Source organism: Oncorhynchus masou, chromosome 29 (genome assembly GCF_036934945.1).
Source record: "Oncorhynchus masou masou isolate Uvic2021 chromosome 29, UVic_Omas_1.1, whole genome shotgun sequence".
In the NCBI taxonomy this organism is placed as follows: domain Eukaryota; kingdom Metazoa; phylum Chordata; class Actinopteri; order Salmoniformes; family Salmonidae; genus Oncorhynchus; species Oncorhynchus masou.
This window is the reverse complement of record NC_088240.1, coordinates 52,682,166-52,700,284: the sequence shown is the minus strand read 5'-3', so window position 1 is coordinate 52,700,284 and position 18,119 is coordinate 52,682,166. Positions and strand designations below refer to the sequence as shown.

Genomic DNA, 18,119 nt, shown 5'->3' with positions numbered 1-18,119 from the left:
TGCATGCAAATATGTTGGATAATAAGGTGATACAAAAAAATGGAAATGTGTATGTCCTGCTGAAGGCTATGTTAAAATTGAATAGACACTATGATCATAATAACTATGTTTTGTGTTGCACTACACCAGCATGCTATTTTATATTCTCATACTCAATTAGTTTAGGCTCTAATGATATGTTAAATTGCTGCCCCTCAATTGAAGTAGTAATGGACATGTTTATAACATGGATTTATTAATAATAGATTGCATTTCCATAGTGCTTTTCCCCAAGACTTAAATCGCTTCAAATTGTAATTTACTTTACTGTAAAGGCAAGGGTTATTGTTTCTCCACACCATTGGAAGGAGTGAAAATTTGTCTCCTGCCTTTCCCAACACCCCCAGCTATATACTCATAGAAAAAAGGTTCCTAAAGGGTTCTTCGCCTATCCCAATAGGATAACACTTTTTGGTTCCAAGTAGAACCCTTTTGTGTTCAATGTAGAACCCTCTGTGGAAAGGGTTTTACATGGAACTAAAACGTGTTTTTTAAAGGGTTTAGGTTCTAGATATATTTAGATTTCTAAGAGCGTATACACACACACATGTTGAGAAGCGCAGGATGATCTGTAGTGCAGTGCCCCTCGGCGGAGAGCAATTGTGGTGGGTTGAGTGCCTTGTCCAAGTGCACAAGGGCAGGAGATGGTATCTGAGATCAGAGACCAGCAGTCTTCCAGCTGCCAGTTCAGTTCCATTCCCAAGTTTGTGTTGCTTTGCCCGGCTACTGCCGCAGTATTGCCAGTTATTTATGATTGTGAAATGCTTACAGTACAGCTACAGCTATGATGGAAAGAGGTCAGGCAGCTTGGCCGGGCACTCGCAGTGAGAGAAGCTAACAGAGATTTTTGTACGGCCATATTTCACTGTGTGAATGGAAGCTGTTAACTTTGTTGTTAGTATTACTCAGCTTCAACCTCAACCTGGACCTCTGTGATAGTGGTGGTGAGAGCTCCAATAAGCCACTGAACCGACTAGGTGTGTAAGGATACTTCTGGTTACTATCATGAATGAGGCCTCTGGGTGCCTGTCCAGGTATGAAGTGGTAAAGCTCCATATCGTTACCAATGTCTTGTGAGGCTCTACAGAGAATTGGCACAGTGTCTCCAGGCTGGACAGAGAGGACTGGTGCACTGTGATTATGCCCCATGAACCTGCAATCGGGACAAGGAGGACACAGAGACACATTAGGACAATACATACATTGTCATCCTACAAGAAACATGGTATAGAGGAGACGGTTACAGAGAGCTGGCAGTCCCATCCACTAAACTACCAGGTGTGAAACAGGAATGAGACTCAGGCGGTATGCTAATTTGGTAGAGAGCAGACCTAACCCAATCTGTTAAATTAGACAAAACAGGAGCATTTTAATTCTGGCTCGAAATTAATAAGGAAATGACCTCAACAGAGAAAAATGTCCTCATGTTTACTACCTATATCCCCCCAAAAGAATCCCCATATGTTAACGATGACACCTTCATCCTAGATGGGGAGATAAACTATTTCCAGGCCCAGGGACATGTACAAGTCTGTGGTGACCTAAATGCCAGAACTGGACAGAAACCTGGCACTCTCAGCACACAGGGGGACAAACACCTACCTGGAGGTGACAGTATTCCCTCCCAAATATTTTTTAATTTTTAATTTTACATTTATTTAAAAAGGCAAGTCAGTTAAGAACAAATTCTTATTTTCAATGACGGCCTAGGAACAGTGGGTTAACTGCCAGTTCAGGGGCAGAACGACAGATTTTGTACCTTGGCAGCTCGGGGATTTGAACTTGCAACCTTTCGGTTACTAGTCCAATGCTCTAACCACTAGGCTACACTGCCGCCCCATAGACACAACTATGACAAAACAACCAACAAAAACGGGTCACAACTCCTGCAGATCTCTCGCACGCTGGGTCTGTATTGTAGGCTTCAAGGAGTCTCCTATGGTAGGTACATCTACAGCTCATCCCTTGGCAGTAGTACTGTAGATTACTTTATCACTGACCTCAACCCAGTCTCTCAGAAAGTTCACAGTCAGTCCACTGAAAACCCCTATCAGATCACAGCAAAAAAGTCTAATTGAACAGAGCAATATTCAATCATGAGGCATAAAGCCAAAGGAACTGCACAATATTAATGCTATAGGTGGAAGGAAAGTAGTGTAGAAACCTACCAAAAAAACTATTAGGCAAGAACAAAATCAATCCCTTTATAAAAATTCCTGGACAAAACCAATCACTGTACAAGTGAAGGTGTGAAGGTGTAAATCTGGCTGTATATAAACAGTATATTTTACATTTAAGCTTTCCTATCAAATCCCAAAAATTCAATGAGACGACCTAAGAAAATCTAAAACAATAACAAATGGTTTGATGAAGAATGCAAAAAACCTAAGAAAGAAATTAAGAAACCTATTCAACCAAAAACATAGAGACCCAGAAAACCTGAGTCTATGCCTTCGCTATGGTGAAACACTAAAACAATACAAAAATACATTACGGAAAAATCAGGAACAGCACGTCTGAAATCAGATGAATGTAATTGAATAATCTATAGAATCTAACACTAAACAAAGAACAACACAAAGAGTTATCTATCCTAAATTGAGATTTATGGATAAACCACTTCTCCATAACAAAGAACAAACAGCAAAAACATATGCATGATCAATTACAAATCTTAGAATTAGCTATTAAAGACTACCAGAACACACTGGATTCTCCAATTATACTGAATGAACTACAGGACAAAATACAAACCCTCCAACCCAAAAAGGCCTGTGATGATGACGGATTCCTAAATTAAATTATAAAATATACTGACCACAAATTCCAATTGGCTATACTTAAACTCTTTAACATCATCCTCAGCTCTGGCACCTTCCCCAATACTTGGAACCAAGGACTGATCACCCCAATCCACAAAAGTGGAGAAAAATATGACCCCAACAACTACCGTTGGATATGGTTCAACAGCAACCTTGGGAAAATCCCCTGCATTATCATTAACAGCAGTCTCTTACATTTCCTCAGTGAAAACAATGTACTGAGCAAATGTCCAATTGTCTTTTTACCAAATACCGTACCAATGACCGTGTATTCACCCTGCACACCCTAATTGACAAGCAAACAAACCAAAAAAAAGTTAGTCTTCTCATGCTTTGTTGATTTCAAAAAAGCTCTTGACTCAAATTTGGCATGAGGGTCTACTGTTGCCGATGATCTGCTGCTTCTGCTCCCAACCAAGGAAAGTCCTAGAGCAACACCTAGATCTTCTGCACAGATTATGTCAGACCTGGGCCCTGGCAGTAAATCTTAGTAAGACAAAAATAATGAGGGTTCAAAAAAGGTCCGACTACCAGGACCACAAATACAAATTCCATCTAGACACCGTTGCCCAAGAGCACACAAAAACATATATTTACCTCAGCCTAAAAATCAGCATCACAGGTAACTTCTAAAAAGCTGTGAACGATCTGAGAGACAAGGCAAGAAGAGCCTTCTATGCCATCAAAAGGAACATGAAATTCGACATTAGGATCTTGCAAAAATTAGGATCTGGCAAAAAATACTTGACAGAACCCATTGCCCTTTATGGTTGTGAGGTCTAGGGTCTGCTCACCAACCAAGAATTCACAAAATGGGACAAACACCAAATTGAGACTGCATGCAGAATTCTACAAAAACATTTTCCCTGTACAACGTAAAACACCAAATAGTGCATGCAGAGCAGAATTATGTTGATACCCTCTAACTATCCAAATCCAGAAAAGAGCTATTAAATTCTACAACCACCTAAAAGGAAGCGATTCCCAAACCTTTCATATCAAAGCCATGACCTACAGAGAGATTAACCTAGAGAAGAGCCCCCTAAGAAAGCTGGTCTTGGGGCTCTGTTCACAAACACAAACAGACCCCACAGACCCCCATGACTGCAACAGTAACACATTTAGATCCAACCAAATCATGAGAAAACAAAATATCATTATTTGACACATTGGAAGGAATTTACGAATAAACAGATCAAACGAGAATGCTATTTGGCCCTAAATAGAGAGTACACAAGTGGCAGAATATCTGACCACTGTGACTGACCCAAAATTAAGGAAAGCTTTGACCATGTACATACTCAGTGAGCATTGCCTTGCTATTGAGAGAGGCCACCGTAGGCAGACAAGACTCTCAAGAGAAGACAGGCTATGTGCACACAAAATGAGGTGGAAATTTAGCTGCACTTCCTAACCTAACCTTCCTTCCTGCACTTCCTAACCTCCTGCAAAATGCATGACCATATTAGAGACACATATTTCCCTCAGATTACACAGACCCACAAAGAATTTGAAAAAATATCCAATTTTGATAAACTCCCAAATTTATTGGGTGAAATACCACAGTTTGCCATCACAGCAGCAAGATGTGTGACCTGTTGCCACTTGAAAAGAGCAACCAGTGAAGAAAAAACACCTTTGTAAATACAACCCATATTTACAGTATGTTTATTTATTTTCCCTTTTGTACATTGTTTGTACATCGTTATAACACTGTGCATGGCCATAATATGACATTCAAAATGTCTCTAAACTTCTGAAACTTTGGTGAGTGTAATGTTTACTGTTAATTTTTAATTTTTAATTTCACTTTTGTTTTATCTACTGTAGTTCACTTGCTTTGGCAATGTAAACATGTGTTTTCCCATGCCAATAATGCCCTTTGAATTGAATTATATGGTGTGATTAGAATCACTCATATTTCAGTAATGAACATTTGATATATGAGACGTTAGAAGCTGTGCACACAATATGTGCAAAGCAGCATTCATAGTTCAATTGCTATGTGCTGCTAAATTAGAAGGCAGCAATCCCTCCCCCTCTGGTTGCCATGTGACAGAGATAAGTCACATCACCAAGGCTCTGTATACAGGAAATAGAGACCAGCAAGTGGAAATAGAGAGAAAGTAGTTGCATTGACGAATTTGCCCTAATAAAATGGGTTTACTGACTGCAAAAGTGAAACATTGAGCAGGTATAGTACCCCAATGTAGTTTTGTAATATAATTTGTTATACATCATTATTGAATAAGGACTTATTTCCTTTTACTGCTTCTATGTTGGTGATATGGTTGTTCACTGACCAGAATCATGCAGGCTACATGATTCGATTGTTGGGAACTACGCAGAAATGCGTTATTATGGTATGTAATAAACAACCCATTTGCAGACACAGGGCAAAGTATCCTGCTTTCTGACGAAACAGTTTTTTCACTTTTCCAGTTAACCAAGATCAGTATTGTAGGCACCACAAATATGATCCATGCCTTTCAACTTTCGTCTCTCCCGAGCCCGTACAGGAGCTGCAGCGATGAGACAAGATAGTTATTTACTAACAATTGGATACCACGAAATTGGGGAGAAAAAAGGGGGTAAAAGTTTTTTAAATTAAAAAATATGATCCATGCATCAAATCTGAGCGGTGCTTTCAGTTTCTCTGGGCAATACAATTTGTTGTTTGTTTTGCAGAGTTTTTCTGCGACCTAAATATAAACAACTAGGACAAACCTTACAGTTACTTTGCATACCACTATTTCTCCTCAGAGATGAAGCTGTTGCCAGTGATTTTCCTGCTGGCATTAACCTCAGCTACCTCTGCTTTGGACAATGGTTTGATGAGGACCCCACCCATGGGATGGATGTCTTGGGAGCGTTTTTGCTGTACTATCGATTGTGAGAATGATCCCATGAACTGCATCAGGTACATAATGGTAGACATATTTATGTGCAGTTTTACAGAGTGACTCTGAAGTTACTCCTATTGTAGAGCTACTAACTTCATCCCTAGGCTAATTGCAACCGCATATCAGGTAACTTCCCTGTATACAGATTAAGATTAGTTTTGGACTAACAAACACTTTCAATCTAGAATCTCTTTTGAACATAATTTTTTGTCTAGGACCAGGTTTAATCTGTTTCCAATAAACTGGCCAATAGAGTATAACTCAACAGATCGTGACCAAGCTGGTGGATGAGACCATTGAGGTGTATATAGGCCTGTCGATTCATTTTTTTCTCATAGTGACTCTGATATTAATAGGATGCTGAACATTTTACATTAAATAATATAATTGCACAAATATTAATATATGAATCTCTACATACAGCGAGAATCTCTTTAGAGACATGGTAGACAGACTGGCTGAGGATGGGTGGAAAGAGATGGGATATTATCATGTCATGATAGATGACTGTTGGTCCTCCTTGCTCCGGGATAAAGATGGACGGCTGCAGCCTGACCCACAAAGGTTGGCCTCTCTCTCACCCTTCTCCTCCTAACTCAATCCATCTTTGATTTTCTTCCATATTTCCTGGCCTTCTACCTCTTCCTTACCCTTTACATTTTTGGCATTCCTCTTCCTTCTCTTCTTCCCATTCAACCTTAATTAAAGACTGGTGTACTAAAACGGTGCTGCTTGTAATGAATACCTTAGCATGGGTTAATAAAGGACATTGACTTGAGTTTGAGGTCTTATCTACTACAGTATTGTGAACGGACAGTATTAGGTATGAGATTCATGACTTCACTGCCATCTCTAAAACCCCAGATTCCCTGGGGGCATTGCCAAGCTGGCGAGGTACCTTCATGACCGCGGCCTGAAGCTGGGCATCTATGGGGACCTGGGCACACACACCTGTGGAGGGTACCCTGGCACCACGCTGGACAAGATTGAGACTGATGCCCAGACGTCCGCTAGTTGGGGTGTGGACTTCTGGAAGTTGGATGGCTGCTACTCCAATGAAGAGGAGCAACATAAGGGTGTGTGAATCTTGAGGGTGAACTGCAACTGTACATTGGGAGTTACTATATAGAGTGTATCAGCATTGGTGGTCCTTTGGTATCCTGGTGTGGTGGTATTTAAAGAGATGGGTGCAAGAGAGGGTAGAGGGAAATAGACTCATAGGGGCAGAGTGGATTTGTATTGTTCTCCTGTCATACAGGTTACCCTCTCATGTCCAAGGCTTTGAATGCAACAGGCCGTCCAATTGGCTACTCCTGTAGTTGGCCAGCCAATCGGGGTGGACTCCCTCCCAGTGTGTGTTTCATTATGCTACCAGTGACACAATACAAAAAATAAGGGACCACACATCCCCCCCCTGGTGACGGGTTTTGAGCCCCGGCTCGACTGACTGTCTGTGCCCTTCCTCTCTGTCTACCTGTACTGTACATACCTGTCTCCCTTTGCTTACTACTGTGCTGTCGTGAAAATAATAAAATACGTAAGGAGATGGGGGGGAAAAAACAAGGGTTAGTGTTGCAAAGATTTTTGGTTTTACAATAACAATTATGGCTTGGAGGAAAAGGTAATGGATGTCCCTTCTCTTTGAGTAATGCTCCTTTCATTGTCATATTCGCATTGATTCCATTAGTTGTTTTGTTTCTCGCATGGGCTACTTTCACGTGGTTACAGGTATTCCGGGACAGCACTGCTGTAGTTAGATGACAAACTGTTGCTCCGTCACGTTTGATCCATCACTCAGATCATTCTTGATTCGAGTTCTTTGATGATTATCCTGATCCTTCAGGGGAAAAAAACAAGTCTTCCAAAGACATAAAGACAGGCAACAGTATCAAATCTAATGTCATTACAACATTAGCACCCTGTCAGAAACAAATCAAGGTGTATGTAAATGTATTTGTATTGCTCACAAACACTCACAGGGTCCATGTCTCTTTTTTTCTGCAGGTGAATTACACTCTGCTGGGGGAGATCTGTAACCTGTGGCGTAACTATGATGACACTCAGGACTCGTGGGACAGTGTGCAAGACATTACAGACTGGTTCTTTGACAACCAGGGGATACTGCAGCCTGAAGCCGGCCCTGGACGCTGGAACGATCCTGACATGGTCTGTCCGCTGTCTGTCCTACGTCCGACCATTGTCTGTCCCTTACTTACACCAATCCCTCTGTCCTTCTTTCTTTCTATATTCTCCTCACAATTGTATTGGTAGAGTTTTCACCCTATTTCACATTTACTTTGTTCTGTATCTTACATTTATTGACACCTGTATCCATTACTTGCTGATTGTCCACTGTTATTGCCAAGCGTCGCTCTTACCCCTTACACCTGTCTTGACACTATTAACCTTGTTCCTGCATTTGGAAGGGACTAGGAGTCACTCTGCTCACATTGTTTTATTTATTTACATTTATTCACATTGTTGTACATCTCATTAACCTTACATATTTATCATTTTTCTCTCCCAGCTGATCATAGGAAACGTCGGCCTCAGTGTGGACCAATCACGCTCTCAGATTGGTCTTTGGGCGATCATGGCTGCACCTCTCATTATGTCTAACAACCTTCGGACCCTAAGCAGTGAGGCCAGGGCCACCCTGCAAAACAGAGCTGCCATCGCCATCAACCAGTATCCTATGGGCGTCCAGGGAAGACGCTTGCTACAGGTGACCCTCAATGACAAAATGACACATTTGTTTATGAGTCACATATATAAATTCTGGCAGTATGAAATTCACTTCATTCATACAGTTAGGAGACAGGCAAGTGGGAGAACAGTAGGAAGGGGACTGAACCCTGGTCACCGATTGGTAGTAGAGTATGTGACTGGCTGGGAGCATTATCATTAGACCACTGTCTCTGCACGAAATTCACTGTTTACTCTCCTTTTCTTTGTCTGTATGTCACTCTCTTTTTTACAGGAGAGGAGGTCATGTTGAAGGGTACTGGCGGCCCCTCTCCCAGTCGGCTAGTGCTCTGGTGTCCCTCAGCCGTCGCCAAGACATGGCCTATCACTGCCACACCTCCCTGGACAAGTTAAACTACACAGCAGGCAGCTACGAGGTGTGTTCCTCTTTCCTGATTCCTTTCCTAGTTCTCTCCAACCACATTGTAGTGCATGATGACTCGATTTCTTCCAGCGCATGATGACTGTATTTATTCCTGTTGAGGGAAGTGTGAGCTGTGTTTTTGTAAGTGACACAGTGTTGTACCTCTGCATTTGTACTCTTCTATATCTTTCAGGCTTATGACGTGTTCACTGGGAAAACATTGAGCGGACTGTCTGCCACCACAGAGTTCACTGTCTCCACCAACCCCTCAGGAGTCGTAATGTGGTACGTCTATCCCAAAATGCAATATGAGCATCCACAGGATGATGGTAGATACCCCTACATCCGACAGAAATACAGGATGAGGATGTTCTCCTCGCTCGACTTCAATAAGCCGAGAGTTGTGCCTCCTAGTCTGCTCTGAGGAGACATGAGTTAAGCACGCAGGAACTCCATCAATCCAGATCCAATCAAAGATATTTGAGTCAGGAAGAATATAGATTTTGTTTGCACCTTTGTATTTTACCTATATGTAATCTCGGCAACCCAGAACTGAAATCTTGCGCCAGCTACTCGATTAAGTTCTTGGGGTAGACGAAAGAGAAATCATACTAGAACCAGTGGCGGAAACAGGTCGGCAGCTCCATCACCGTCTCTGTCTGCAACAATTAATGTTATGTGCGTATTCCCATGAGGAGATTAAACCATGTGTAATATTTCAAAATGTATAATTTATTTGTATTTTGTTGTGTGACCTCTATTCTAACAGGAAGGAGCGGTTCATATCTTGCCTATGTATAATAAAAGGAGGGTGTAATGAGGTGCAGAATTGAGACTGCATAGAGTAAGATGATGAACTTAACATGCAACAAGACTTTCAGTCATGCAATAGTGTACAAGGTTCGGAGCTGTGTCAAGAGGAAGTGTGTGCCCATGGCAGTCATTCCCCCTTTCCACCACTGAGGGGCAGTGTAGACAGTTTCACAACAACCATTAGTGGGTTCCCTTTACCCTTGAAACACCAGCATGGCTATATCACAGTAGATTAGGTTGCACAAGGAAATTAGATGTTGTGCTCCAGAATAGGCCAAGCATGTTTATTTGGTGATGGGATAAACAGCTGGTGATGCCGGTCTGATAGGGCTTGTGGATAAGCAATACAGTAGGTATCTTGTTGGTACAGTGCCTTGCAAAAGTATTCAAACCCCTTGGCATTTTCCTATTTTGTTTCATTACAACATGTCATTCAAATGGATTTTAATTTGGATTTCATGTAATGGACATACACAAAATAGTCCAAATTGGTGAAGTGAAATGAAAAAAATTACTTGTTTAAAAAAAGAAAAAAGAAAGGAAAAGGTGCATATGTATTCACCTACCTTTACACCTAAATAAGATCTGGTGCAAGCAAATACCGTCAGAAGTCACATAATTAGTTAAATAAAATCCACATGTGTGCACTCTGTGTCACATGATCTGTCACATGATCCCAGTATATATACACCTGTTCTGAAAGGCCCCAGAGTCTGCAACGCCACTAAGCAAGGGGCACCACCAAGCAAGTACTATGAAGACCAAGGAGCTCTCCAAACAGGCCAGGGACAACGTTGTGGAGAAGTACATATCAGGTTTGGGTTATAAAAAAATAACAGAAACTTTGAACATCCCACGGAGCAACATTAAATCCATTATTAAAACATGGAAAGAATAGGGCACCACAACAAACCTGCCAAGATTGGGCCGCCCACCAAAACTCGGCAAGGAGGGCATTAATCAGAGAGGCAACAAAGAGACCAAAGATAACCCTGAAGGAGCTGCAAAGCTCCACAGCGGAGATTGGAGTATCTGTCCATAGGATCACTTTAAGACGTACACTCCACAGAGCGACCTGAAACAAATAAGTAAACACGTTTGTTGTTCGCCAAAAGGCAGGTGGGAGACTCCCCAAACATATGGAAGAAGGTACTCTGATCAGATGAGACTAAAATGTAGCTTTTTGGCCATCAAGGAAAATGCTTTGTCTGGCGCAAACCCAACACCTCTCATCAACCCGAGTACACCATCCCCACAGTGAAGCATGGTGGTGACAGCATCAGGAAACTGGTCAGAATTGAAGGAATGATGGATGGTGCTAAATACAGGGAAATTCTTGAGGGAAACCTGTTTCAGTCTTCCAGAGATTTGAGACTGGGACGGAGGTTCACCTTCCAGCAGGACAATGACCCTATGCATACTGCTAAAGCAACACTCAAGTGGTTTAAGGAGAAACATTTAAATGTCTTGGAATGGCCTAGTCAAAGCCCCGACCGCAATCCAATTGAGAATCATTTGTGATATGACTTAAAGATTGCTGTACACCAGCGGAGCAGGAGCAGTTTTGCCTTGAAGAATTGGCAAAAATCCAAGTGGCTAGATGTGCCAAGTTTATAGAGACATACCTCAAGAGACTTGCAGCTGTAATTGCTGCAAAAGGTGGCTCTACAAAGTATTGACTTTTGGGGATCTGAATAGTTATGCACGCTCAAGTTTTCTGTTTTTTTGTTTTATTTTTTTAAATGACTTAAATGTAAATTTCTTGTTTGTTTAGCAATTAAACATATTTTGCATCTTCAAAGTGGTAGGCATGTTGTGTAAATCAAATGATACAACCCCCCCCCCCCCAAAAAAAAAAAAAATCTATTCTAATTCCAGGTTGTAAGGCAACAAAATAGGAAAAATGCCACTGGGAGTGAATACTTTCTGTTCTGTGAAGGTGGCACACATGCACACACACAACTACCCGGTACAGCCAGAAGAGGATGGGTCACCCCTCTGAGATGGGTTCGATTAAACATGATCAAACCCACACATCAAATCAAGTTATACAAGGGACACCAATTCACTTATCTATACCTCTGAGGCTCTCACACACATACATGTAATACCAAACCATCACACATCCTTACTCATCTTCAGTCCATATACAAAAACAATTTAGCCTGTTCCTCTCTGTCTCTCTTCCAAATGGTCCTCTTCTTTCCCTCCTCTAGCCTTGCTCTGGTTCGGCGTACGTGTAAGGAAGGAGCATCAAGGCTGGCAGGAGTCCAGGAATCTCTCCTGGTACAGAGCATCTCTGTCCACAGTGCTTTGTCTGTGTGTTTCTGTGTATGTTATTTTCCATGTGCCCATTACAGTAAGCAGAACAAAATGTTTCACTGTGGGTGCATGTGTGTGTCTCATGCCATGCCATGTCATTATGTTCCATTCTGTCTATATGACACTGGAATTAGCAGGTTTATGTGTTGGCTGTGCTACACTGCAGTCCAGATCTCAGAGAAGGCCTTCCAACTGTCCTCCATGCATTATCACAGACTTTATCCTAATTTATCCACTTTACCCATACCCTAACTAAGCCTAAACCGAGCCGTAACCTTAATCCTAATTGTAACATAATTCTTATGCCTCATTTTTAGCTAATTTCAGGAACTTCCAGATTTGCAATAATGGTGAACGGGAGAGGTGGCAGGAGGAAGAGGCAAACTAGCCAACCAGAGCTCAGATCGTAGCATGTTGTGGCAAGTTTGTAGGTCTACTGTATGTTTTACCTCCAGATTTTCCTCCATACATTACCACAGAAATCCTACTGAACTCAGAATAGTGACAACAGCCAGGTCACACAGCAGATGCTTCCTAGTAGGACAGCGTCTCCCGGGCCGCTGTGCAGTATATGACATCCACTGCCAGCCCCATCCGCAGCCCCACACATCCTCAGTGCTCAGTCTGGTCTTTATTGTGACGTAAAACAGGAGGCATGTGGTGCCCAGGTCTCATAGAGGATGTCACCCAGGTGTTCTTATGCAGCCCTGTGATGTGGGCTCTGTGGATGCTGCACAATGGGGATTCTGTGGGATACAGTTATGAGCAGTTCTCACATCAGCCAGATCTATGAGGGCCTTGTGGAACTGAATTAAAACCACAGAGAGGGAGGAATCTAAATTGCATCATCCAGTGGTCACGTGGCCAACAAAATGGGCTCACGTACAAGAGACACATGCAACAATGACAGTGTTGCATTCAGAAGCTTTTGGATAATAATTAGGAGTTAGATTGTCTTTTTTAGTGATATAGGATGGAAAGATTGAGCATAATATGCAGTGGGGGACTTTGTGAACTGCTTTGTGTTGGTGAAATGGGCTGGTGCCTCCTGCTCCATCTATGACAGCGAACAGATGAAGCGGACGATTGTCATTCTGTTGCGGAACCCATCGGAGCTTGGCAAGGGCAGCTGCTCCACAAACTCTGTGGTCGATTTTGTGTTTGGTGAGTTCAATGTTTCTGAAATGCTGTATTGGAAATGTCATCAAGATCAAGCAGTAATACACCATGCACACATACAGATTCTCAGCCATGCATGTACACACACACACACACACACACACACACACACACACACACACACACACACACACACACACACACACACACACACACACACACACACACACACACACACACACACACACACACACACACACACACACACACACACACACACAATGACACTGGGGATGTTCGTCATGTGCAGTGTCTGATTAGGTCCCATTTGGGAATCAAACCCCTCCGCTCTCTTCCGATGTCCGGAAATCTCGTCTCAGAAATTCAACACTTGCCCCATTGTTACACTGTCTCATTACGTTAGTGTAGAGAGAGAGAGAGAGAGAGACAGAGAGAGAATTGAGGGAGCAAGACAGGCTGGTATTGAGAAATATATCCTTGACTATACTCACATAGACACTGTCTCTCTTTCTCCCTCTTTCTCTGCTACATTGCTGTGAGGAGATGGCTTTATCCTGCCTCTTACTTTCCTCTGTCTGTTTCATCCTCAGGGTGCTGCAGGTGGATGAACTAGGCCATGCCCGTTAAGGGATGAGGGGTTGAACAGTGAGAGTGACTGAAAGAGCTGAGCAGCTCACAGTCACAACACAATGATGGCTGACATGGTGGAAAAGATATTCAAAAATAGCCCACTATCCCAATCACTATTTTTTTGCTGTCTAGCCACAACACAGCACTGGACGTAAACACCCACATCATAGCACCTACAATCACAGACGCGACATCTTGCACTTTTCAAATATAGCCTAGTCTTCCAAAGTAGCTGAGTCAGACTAAAAACCATATATATCATCTGAAGAGAGATGAACCAGTCTAGTTGTCTCCTCACGTCTCCATCCCATCTTCTTCTTCGGCTACATTTTCCCGCAGATGTCTGGCACCTCGGTGGTTCTCTGCCCTATTGCGGCGTCCTGGCCAGCTTTTATTCATGGCCCCTGAAGGGAAGTCATCTGTTCAAATAAACCTGGAGACTGTTCAGCAAATAGGATTCAGGTGTTTCTTAAACGTTCAGCTTTTTTTACTGGAATTCTTTACAGGCTGCTAGGTAAACCTGCTGTTAATTCTAGCTGGAGTCACTGAAAAGGGGTGCGCGGGTGTGTGCGTGGGTATTTATGTGTGTGGGTGTGTGAGTTTGAGCGCATGTGCTAAATGACAGCCTTAAGTAGTTTGGAAAGGCGGGCGCTTTCTATAAGAGAATTTTCCCTGGGGGAAATAAAAATGTCAGGGTAGAGCACATCCCTGAAATTCCTCATTATTCAAATGTATCATCTCCTGTCGCTTGCACCAGACATTTAACATAAGCCAAAGACAATCATCTGTACAGAGCTCTCCATTGTGGATTAAACCTCTCCTCTCATGTGGTTTACAATGTTTCTGAAGATGCTGGGGGTTGTCAATATATATCTGGGAAACTTCCCGGCCAAGACCTGCACGGAACCAAATTCCACAGATGACATACACGAGGGAAAAGGTCTTCCAACTGTGTGATCTCACATCATTTTTCTGAAGAGATCCATAGCACATATCCAATTGAAAACCCAGGTCAGTGCATGTATCCTCTGAGGTTGCAGTACAGAGAACGTCCTATAGGGCTCCCAGTCAACGGGAAGGCTGGAAAAGAAAGAAAATCGATGAGACTAGGCCCAGGTGCCTTTATAAGAGGGACATTAAGTGCTAGTGCAATGCTATTTGTAGCTATTTCTTTTAGTGCTCATGTATTGTATGGCCCCTCTAATGCTTTCTACCTCTGTGTGCGCTTTGGGCTTGAATACTGATTACTGGATCACTGTGTTCTGATCCAAAACTTCCTGCGGGAGATTAACCTGGGTGACCTTGCCATCGGCACTAATCCAGCCCATCATTATGACTTACTGCCCTTAATACGGCCCCCGCACCTTCCATCCCCTCCGCCCTCTCACCCCACTGACCACCGTCTGAGGGCAGAGTAGGGGGAGAGAGGTGCCAGGGATGGGGCCATGGGTCACACTCACCATGATAATGTAGTACCAACAAGATGACAGATTCTCACGCTTGCTTTCCTAGAACCCACTGCTGCTGGGCTGACATACAGCTAACTTACAGTTCCACGTAGGATCGAATCTTGACCCCACTGCTCGTCTACACTGTTCACCCTCATATCTGTCTCCTCTTGGCCTACATTCATGTCTATCCCTCTCAGTAAAACAATAAAAATACCTAAGGAGAGTAGACTTCCACTACCACTCTCCTTTAAAAAAAAGTTGACTGAAGCTGTTCTTGTGGCCTGGTTTCTGGCATTTACACTGTCATGTTTAGATGTTGACGTCATACTCGAGGTGTTGTGGAATTTCCAGTTCCTTTTTTTGTGACAAATGTTTTGCCAAGACTCTGGGTCCCTCACCATTATGGCCAGGCTTGGTGGCACTGGTGCTGGCACTAGAGCCACTGCAAGTGACGCAGATTGACACTCTGGACCCGACAGCCAAATCAATTAACAACCTCAAATGACCCATTATATAACCAATTACAACACACAATACAGTCTTCCTGCTTGGGTGGACCCAACTCAACCCCACAGCTACAATAAATACCATGTAACTCCATTACATTTAACCTCTGGTGAAGCAGGACATCACTCTGTGGGTGGCCTGGATATCCTTGAGCTGCTGGCCGTGGTAGTGGTTGGAGGCAGTAGTTGATCATATACACATCAGCATACAGTCCAGTAAGTATTCTCTGTTTTTATGAATGGGTCTCTGGGTTTGCCCAGCAGTGGCTGCTCTTGACCTGTGAGGACAGACTTGTTAACCTCCGCACCACTCCACCCCACCTACCTTCACCCCCCAGCCAAGCCTCTTCCCTGGGCTTGTGCCCAGGCGTATACATGGCCGGCTGCACGTTGCAGCAGCTTAAGTCCTTGGTGGCAGAAGGCCAGCCTGTCAGCTGCCTCCTGGCAGGAGAGAGTAGGTCAAAGTCAGAGCCACCTGCCAGTAACCAGCTCAGAGAGCAGCAGGCTAGCAAAACCAAACCACACAGAACCAGCTTGTTAACCCTAGCCTAGAGCATGCTAACAAAGTAGAGCATACAGTAGCATGCTAGCAAAGTAACATAGCACATGTCAGCAAATCAGCATAATGTAGATCAGACAGCATAGAGTGCACTAGGCAAACATGTCCACATTGGTACGATGTGGGTCCGATGTGGGCTGAAATATTGGCCCCATGTAGGTTGCCAGCATTGGTTGTCGCTATCATACATATGTTGTTTTACAAGAGAAACTGGAGGAAACCTGGCACCATCCCTGTCGGGATGTTTTTCAGCGGCAGGGAGTGGGAGACTAGTCAAGATCGAGGGAAAGTTGAACGAAGCAAAGTACAGATAGATCCTTGATGAAAACCTGCTCCAGAGCACTCAGGACCTCAGATTGGGGTGAATGTTCACCTTCCAACAGGACAACAACCCTAAGCATGGTGTGGGACAGCCCATGTTGGGCTTGGTGTGGGCTGGCCCGTGTTTGGCTTGGTGTATGCTGGCCCGTCTTGGACTGCTGTGGGCTAGCCTGTCTTGGACTGTTGTAGGCTAGCCCGTGTCGGACTGGTGTGGGATAGCCCATGTTGGGCTTGGTGTGGGCTGGCCCGTGTTGGTCTCGTGTGGGTAGCCTGTGTTGGGTTGGTGTAGGCTAGCCTGTGTTGGGTTGGTGTAGGCTTGCCCATGTTGGGCTGGTGTGGGCTTGGTGTGGGATAGCCCATGTTGGGCTTGTTGTGGGCTGGCCCATGTTTGGCTGGTGTGGGCTAGCCTGTGTTGGGCTGGTGTAGGCTAGCCCATGTTGACCTGATGGGGGATTGGTGTGGGCTAACCCATGTTGGGCTGGTATTGTCTTGTTGTGGTCATAGGAACCCTGTGTTGGGCAGATGTGGGATTGCTGTGGGCTAGCCCGTGCCCACCTTGCCCACAAAATACCCACAAAGGGCCAGTGGGATCATGTTTGCTGGGTGGCCTATACTAGCAAAGCAGCATAGATCATGCTAGCAATGCAGCATAGAGCATGCTAACAAGCAGTGCAGATTTCAGTTTTGTCTCTTATCTGATTATTGTAATGCTCTTAGGAATGAAGTGACAAAATAACGATTGGATTTGAAGAAGTGGAAGCAATTCCAGCATTTCACCATTCAAACATTCAACCATTCATAAAATGACTTTGTAGGCTCACAGGAGTACATACAGTACATTGATATGGTGCATGGAAGTTAAAGTACGCCTATGGAACAGACTTTGAACATACTGTATTATGTCATCCCACCGTCAGACTGAGACTGGGACCTCAGGTTCCAGCTGGCAATGAAGGAAGGGTGTGGACATGTCGGGCTGATAGATGCGGTTTCGTGATTTCACACTGAATTACCATGACCAGGAAGTAAGGTGATGTGACACACTAAGCAATTCGACAGAACTGGAGTGAAATATGACGATGATCAGACAATCAGATGTTACACTTATGGTTTCTGGTTTAGTGTGTCCTAGGTCAGAGTAGTGGGCGTACTTTTGTGTACAGAGTCCAGGGGTAGACTATTGGGGAGAGGGGGTGCGAGGCCTATTAGTCCAGAGGACGTGCAATGCTGCACTGCTGCCACCCGCAACATTGTACGCTTCATGCTCCACCGAGCTTCAATACCACAATCATCCCCTTGTTTAATAGGAATGTTCAGTGGTCAGCTTCTACAGGGCCTTTCCTATATGCCAACTTCATGTATAATTATTTGATCAATCACTTGATACTTTGCAATGCTTCGCAAATACATTGTGCATACAGTACCAGTCAAAAGGTTGGACACACCTACCCATTCAAGAGTTTTTCCTTTATTTTTTTTACTGTTTTCTACATTGTACAATAAT

General features: G+C 43.5%; 1 protein-coding gene across 1 annotated transcript; it reads left to right on the top strand.

The window, feature by feature from the left end:
• The first annotated feature begins 4,564 nt into the window (after window positions 1–4,564).
• LOC135521214 (alpha-N-acetylgalactosaminidase-like) lies at window positions 4,565–11,389 on the top strand. The gene is made up of 9 exons (XM_064947144.1): window positions 4,565–5,055; window positions 5,625–5,781; window positions 6,188–6,328; window positions 6,629–6,840; window positions 7,023–7,117; window positions 7,769–7,930; window positions 8,292–8,489; window positions 8,745–8,886; window positions 9,067–11,389. The coding sequence occupies exons 2-8, from the start codon at window positions 5,627–5,629 to the stop codon at window positions 8,760–8,762; spliced, it is 981 nt and encodes a 326-aa protein (XP_064803216.1). The 5' UTR covers window positions 4,565–5,055; window positions 5,625–5,626; the 3' UTR covers window positions 8,763–8,886; window positions 9,067–11,389.
• The last annotated feature ends 6,730 nt before the right edge of the window (window positions 11,390–18,119 follow it).